Raw genomic sequence first — 7,500 nt, forward strand, 5'->3', positions numbered from 1 at the left:
ATTTCATTTATAAATGATATTATTGATATTTATTGCTATATATATATATATATATATATATATATATATATATATATATCAATAGATATATATTTGTCTAAGGTATTAATTGAATACTATATTAGATAATATATTATATTATCTATTGCAATGTCTACAGTTGTATGTTCAAATGCAAATGATTCTCCATTTTTAAAATTATGAACGACAATGACGTCGAATAGGCGGGATTCTAGAAAAATAAAAAAGAAAAAAAAAAGGAGAAGAAGAAGAAGAAGAAGAAGAAGAAGAAGAAGAAAGAAAAGAAAAATAAAAAAGATAGAGGAAAGAGAAAAAAATAAAAAAGGAAAAGGAAAAGAAAAAACGGGAGAAAAGATTTGAAAGTCATTATAAAAATCATTTGTTTTTCAAGCCTTCCGATGGTATCGTAAAAATAAAATAATGAATGGATTCGTCCTCGCAGAGCGCGTTTACCAAAGGAAAACGTTTTACGGGGCAAAGATCTTAACGGTGAATTTACATATAGGAACAATAGCTTTCGGCAAAAATGGATTCGTTCGTTAAATTCTCTCGTAGCTTTGCATCGTAAAAGAGTTCGACGTTAGAATCGTTGGAATTTTAAATCCAAGAATTTTATTATTATTTTATCCATCCACGATTTTCCCTTGTATCGATATAAAATATACTACCATCTTTTTCTTTCTTCTTTATTCTCTTTCTCTTCTTTCTTTCTTTTTTTCTTTTTTCTTTTTCTTTTTTTTTTTTTGCTTTTGCTTTCTTTTCTATTACTATGTCATCCTTTTCCATATGTGTGCACAAAATATATATGCATATGTTCTTAATATCGAACAAAGAAGAGGCACATGGCCCGTATACAAAGTATATTCGGCCCTGTTAAATTGCTTTGCAACATATATATATATTAAATATATAGGTCGAAGGTCGAATAATTCGTTGAAGAAAATAGTATCAGATGTAGGTACATATATGTTCTTTGAGAAATTGGATTCTTGCATTTCATATAAATAAATTTATTGTTTGGAAATAAATATATTACTTTCTCTCTCTCTCTCTCTCTCTCTCTCTCCCTCTCTCTCTCTTTTCTCTTTTTTCATTTTTTAAAAGCATTGTGTTCGACGCGACGGTATTTCGTCGTATTAAAAAAGAAGAAAAAAAGAAAAGAAAGAATGAAAGAAAGATTATGCTAAAAGAATTCTTGACGCATAGTAAACGCAATAGAAGCATTAGTATCCTCGATCAAACATTAAGTATGCTTCATCGCCACTCGGTTGATTTTCTAAATGCTATCGAAGAGGCACCGCGAAATTCCAGGATTATTGGAATAATCAAAATTCAAATAGTTTCGATTGTGCATAGCTACGTCGTTATCTGAGAGACAATAAATGTTATCCTACAATGTATAAACCTTAAGTAAGATACGTGCTTGTTATTTCCTTTTGTTAAGAAAATTAACAAAAGAAAGAGAAAGAGAAAGAGAGAGAGAGAGAGAGAGAGAGAGAGAGAGAGAATAGCCATATAATTTTTATTTAAAATATTTCTAATGTATCGTAAGCAAAAGGAAAAAGAGAGAAAAGAAAAGGAGAAAGAAAGAGAGAAAAAGAAAAAAGAATTTTTTGTTCGTTTTGTTTTTTTAAACAAAATTATTTACAAAAAAAAAAAAAAAAGAAAAAAAAACGTTCTTCTGTATCGAATCGAAGAAATGAATTATCTTCTTTTTGAAAAAAAAAAAAAATATATATATATAATTCTCTTTCTCCTTTATATCTTATTCTTATTTTTTTTTCCTTTTTTTTTTTTACCTTAATAAAGTTAGACTCTTGTAGACGGGGCGAATGAAAAAAAAAAAAAAAAAAAAAAAAAAAAAAAAAAAAAAAGCGAAAAGAGAAAAAAAAAATTTTGTTCCTCTTTCATTACAGAGAACCAGTACCAATCTCTGGGGCGAATGGATGGGCGTAATGCACGGTGACGAGATCGAATACGTATTTGGAAATCCTCTGAATATGTCCTTGAATTATAGCGATAAGGAGAGGGATCTTTCCATACGAATGATCAAGATTTTCTCTCAATTCTCTTACGACGGGTAAGTCGAAGTTTTCAAATTTTATCCAATCTATCGAATCGGGTATTCGCCTTTCACGTTTATCTCTCCCTCCATAGAAAAAAAAAAAAAATATATATATATATATACATATACATATATATAGAAAGAGAGGAAGAAGGGAGAGTGCGCAGGGAGAGGGAGGAAAGGGGTGGTTAGGGATGGTAGAGGAACATAGTATGAAAAAGTTTCATTGCAAATTCACGTATCTCCAACGTATTCAAAATTGATCCTTTTTCTAAAGTTAACGAGATTAACGAAAAACTTTTCGTTAGCGAAAAAATATCTACGGGGGAGGGGGAGGGAGAAAAAAGGAGTGGAAAAAAAGAGAAGAAGAAAAGAAAAAAGGAAGAAAAAAGAAAAATAAAAAGGCCAGAAAATGTGTTCGTTTCTCCATTCGTAGTGAAATACGTGAGTTTTCGAAAGAAAGAAAAAAGTAAATAAATAAAAATAAAAAAAATATAACAGGGATGACCATTGTCTGACAATACAGACTCAAATTTCCCAAACCCGTATTTAATTTTCCAACAAACAACATGACCCAAGTATGCCGGCAATTTGCACGATCGAGAACTACCCTCTCTCTCTCTCTCTCTCTCTCTCTCTCTCTCTCTCTCTCTCTCTCTCTTTTTGTACCAGTGAAATTAATCGAAACTTTGGGTTTAATTCGAAATTCAATTGTTCGTATATTTGTTGAATGGTAGTCAATTGTTAGAAATATAAACGGAGAATAAAATCCATTCGATGAGAATTTCCTTTCGATTCAAATAATGTAAAAAGAAAAATAAAAGAACAAAAAAAAAAAAAAAGAAAAAAAAAGAAAAAAAAAAATAAAGGAAAAAAAAGAAGCATAAGGAAAAAAGAAGAAAAGAAAAGAGTAGAGAGAAAAAGGACGAACGAACGAAGTAGAAAGAAAAGGAAAAAGAGAAAACAAAAATAGAAAAGAAAAAAAGAATCTGAAGGAAAAGTTAAAGGGACAGGTAAATGTATACATAAATCTTTTACGAGTTAGCGTCAGTCAAAAATAGAAATCGCATGAAACATTACGACAGCTCGAAGAGAAAAAAAGGCGGGGGTTGGGGTTGGTGTTGATGTTGGGGAAGAGACCGCATCGAGAAAGAATGACACAAATTTATCGAGATTTAAGTTTATTATGACGTATCGCTCTTGTATCCTCACAAAGTGAGAGGAAAAAAAAAGATGAAAAGGTTTGAAGGTAGGTGGTGAAAGGGGAAGGAAGGGACGAAGAAAAGAGAGACGAACATATCGAAATATATTATTTAATCTTCTTTTCTAACGAAATCACGATTCTCAATTTTTAATTTATTGTAAGAGAAATAAGATTATATTTTTCGTGTTTTAGACAGAACGAAACATCCTTAAATCTTTACGTATTAACTAATTGACAATATAAGTTTGTTCCTTGCTTTTATACTCAAAAAGTAACCGGTAAACGTAAAACGTGAGTGGATATCTATTGAAATATTTAATTACTTCGTGGCTTCTCTGGTAGTTTCTCTAATTTGAACTTTGTGAAAGATACGGCTTCGAATCTTACCTCGTGTAGGTTCATATGTGTGTATTAAACGTACTTACGTTGGTATATATATATATATATATATATATATATATATATTTGTATTCGTGTGTGTGTATAGATATAAATAGATATGTTTCGTATCTGTACGAATCGCAACTTCGAATGGTTTACTTCGTCGAGAGCTTATCCACGATACTGTTCCAAAATGGAAGCTTTAAGGGATTACTATCCTAGCGATGTCCTGTTACCCTGCATCAGAATTAACTGTGTCTGGTCACTAACGTAGTGATACTACGTGTTACCAACGGAGCAACCGACCAACTATAAGTTCTCGTTGAGAGATTTCGTGAAAATGAATCGTCGAAAGCTTCTATTTGCCAATGGTAATTTCCCCTTCTTCTGACTCCCCCCCACCCCACCCCTCCGACCATACCACTATCTTTTGTTTGTACCTCTATCTGTGTTTACGTAATACAGTATTATTTACTTGATCCACGAATCTCACTCGTCTCTTACGTCCTTCGATCTGTTATGATAATGTCACTCCTGAGTACGTTTATAAACTAAGGAATAAAAGATTATTAGATACAATAATAATAAAGGACGACTATTAGATTTACGAACGTTCGTATTTACTTACTTTCGACGTTAAACTTTATAACAACGTATTAATATTGGGATTGCGCACGCAAAGATACGTATAATATTATTGTACGTATTTGTGATTTATTGTTTCGATTGAATATGACTTTATCGTTTTTCTGATTTTTTTCTTTTCTGTTTTTTTTTTTGTTTTGTTTTGTTTTGTTTTGTTTGAAGAGAGAGAAGAAAAAAAATAAAAAAAAAAAAAAAACGGAGTATATTTTCACAAGGATATCGATTAGTTCAATATGAAAAAATCGTCGAACGATGAATCATGTATGTAATCAAAAAAAAGAAAAAAAAAAAAAAAAAAAAAAAAAAAGAAAAAGAAGAAAAAGAAGAAATAAAAAAATTATCATTTTAAATAAAAGAAAAAGAAAAAAGAAAAAAAGAAAAAAAACTAATCATGAGACGTAAATTTTTAATGGTTTAATTATAGATTTAATTTATTATAGATATAATTTATAGATTTTAATTTTATATTAGACCGTAGAGAACACGTGCGTTCTTGACTTTATAATCAAAGCTATAATTTTCGCAATTATAGCTATAGGTTTCGCAACGATAAATGACGCGTTCCGATGAAAATATACATAGGTTCATTTCTTCTTCTTCTTCTTCTTCTTCTTCTTCTTCTTCTTCTTCTTCTTCTTCTTCTTTTTCATACTTCCTTGTTTTTTTTATCGACCGACGCATTTTATCATACAATGTGGCATGATTAATGAATAGAGAAACGTTGAATACGAATGAAAGGAAAAAAATTGAAGTGAAAGTATTTAAAGAGAGTAGCGTCATTCAAATGAGAGAGAAACTCGATGACGATTGAAAAAGGAAAAAATAAAACAGTTTATATGCTCGCGATAAGAATGTGTACGTAACGGGGAAAACGAAAGGAAAAAAAAAAAGAAAAAGAAAAAAAAAAGAAGAAAAAAAAAAAAAAGAAAGAAAGAAATGAAGAAAGTATTATCGGCGAATCGAAAGATACTTGACTTGGCAAAAACGAGAGATAAATGAGATGATCGATCAAACGAATACACGATCTTTACGATCGATCAAATAGAATATCGTTCAATTATTTCGCTCGTAACAAATGAATTCGTTTAATTCAATTTAATTTCTCTTGTTTCCTTTTTTTCTTTCCCCTTTCTTCTTCCTTTTCTCACTCTCTCTCTCTCTCTCTCCCTCTCATCCTTTTCTCTCTCTCTCTCTCTCTCTGTTACTTTTTCTTTCTTGCGAAGAAACCCGATTTAAAACTTATCTCGTAAGTTTAAAAGCGAACGAATTGTTAGTTTCGTTCGTAGCAATCTTCTATTAGCAAAAGAAACGAAACTATCTCTCGTAGTAATCGAACGTACAAATGCTTTCTTCTTTCTCTCTTACATACACACACACACACACACACACACACACACACACACACACACACACACACACACACACACATACATATATACGTACATATATATATACATACATACATGCATATATATACATACATACGGAGAAAGAAAGAGAGAGAGACAGATAGAGGTAGAGAGATAGATAGATAGAGAAAGAGAGAGAGAGAGAGAGAGAGACATAGTTCACAGTCGAGATAATCGATACACCAAGAGCTAGTAGAGTTGGAATTTCGTGGCATTCCTCACTCCTGTTTCCCCAGTTGCAAGTGTTTACTCTTGAAATTAACCAAAGCTGTCTAAATCGAAGCAAAGCCACGAGGTTCTGATTGCTCTACTGATGAAACCCCACGTTCTCCGTGTTCCACGAACTGAATACACTACCACAAACATACGACATGTGACATCTACTAAATGTACATACACAATATATATGTATATATATATATATATATATGGACATACGTTCGCACACAGAGGGAGAAAGAGAAAGAGAGAGAGAGAGAGAGAGACCCGTATATAGTCATTCGATTCTTCCAATGAAAAGCAGCTCATCGTATCCAAAAGAAAAGCAATTTTCCAACGTACGTTCTTCTCATCCATCGTATGTATCTACCAACCTAAAAACCTTATCATTTCGAAGGCCGATCCAAGCCGTCCCGATATAACTGAGATCAACGAAGATGATTCCGAATCTTCGGGTCAATGTAGTCCTTTTCCTATTCGAATCCTTTATCGATCCCATATGCCATGGCACGCACGCATGTGAACATATCCTCTCTTTCCCAGCCCCCATCCCACCTCACCCCACCCCAATCCGCCCCCGCATCCCTCCCTCCCTCCCTCTTTCTCTTTCCCTATTCCCTATTTCCTAATTCCCGTTTTTTCCATTTCAACGAGCCTTCAAGATTTCTCCATCCAAAAAGATCAAATGAAAGTCTTTAAATGCTTTAGATTTATTTATCGGCATCTCCTCGCTAATTTCTTCTACCATTTACAAATCATCAAATTCTACATTTACAATCAGGTTTATTTAAAAGATCTTATTTATTTAATTAGCTGATTATAACTTCAACATTTTGATAAACGATCGTTCAATTTGTATTATTAGAAAAATTCGTAATGTTCAATTCGAATAGCATTCATTTCCTATCGTCATGGAAATAATATCCTTTGAAAAAATTAAATTCCAAAATCTAAATCAATTGTCGCAATAGATGTCTCGAGTTGATTCCAAAGGTGAAACAAAGAAATAAGTCCTAAGTTGAAAAGGTGGAACAGGGGTGGGGGGGGATTTAATTTTATTTCTCTCCCCTCCACCATCACCATCATCACCACCACCACCACCACCACTATCACCCCTCATCCCTCGTTTTTTTTCTTCTTTCCTTTCGAACAATAATAAAATATTCGCGCGCGACAAAGTGAAGAAACAATATGGGATAAGAAAGTAAAAGAAAAAGAATGATCTCAGTCACTAGTTCGCCAATTCGAAATGATGGAAATTGCGATAGAAATAAAAGAGGTAAAAGAAGAGAAAAAAAAAAAAGAAAAAAGAAAAAGGAACAGGAAGAAAAAGAAAGAAGGAAGAAGAAAAAATAAAAGATAAAAAAAGGATGGAAAAAGGAAAAAAGAAAAAGGAGAGAATAGAAACGAAATAATAAAAGATAAAATGAACGACGACGTCCCAATTATACATAGCTTTTCATCATAGATATTCCCTTGGTTTAATACTTTTCATTAGGATTCTATCTGGCGTCCTTCACAATTTTTAACATTATTTCTTATTTCAAAACGGATCT

General features: G+C 32.1%; 1 protein-coding gene across 2 annotated transcripts in view; it reads left to right on the top strand.

The window, feature by feature from the left end:
- AChE-2 (acetylcholinesterase 2) overlaps nt 1–7,500 on the top strand; it is a 205,901-nt gene that overhangs the window by 149,152 nt on the left and 49,249 nt on the right. For both annotated transcript variants that reach the window (XM_085658427.1, XM_035863238.2), the window contains exon 4: nt 1,938–2,101. In XM_085658427.1, coding sequence (XP_085514553.1) covers nt 1,938–2,101 — 164 coding nt within the window. The remainder of the gene's footprint in view (nt 1–1,937; nt 2,102–7,500) is intronic.

The sequence above is a fragment of the Vespa mandarinia genome, chromosome 7 (assembly GCF_050613455.1).
Source record: "Vespa mandarinia isolate Hongniang chromosome 7, ASM5061345v1, whole genome shotgun sequence".
Lineage (NCBI taxonomy): Eukaryota > Metazoa > Arthropoda > Insecta > Hymenoptera > Vespidae > Vespa > Vespa mandarinia.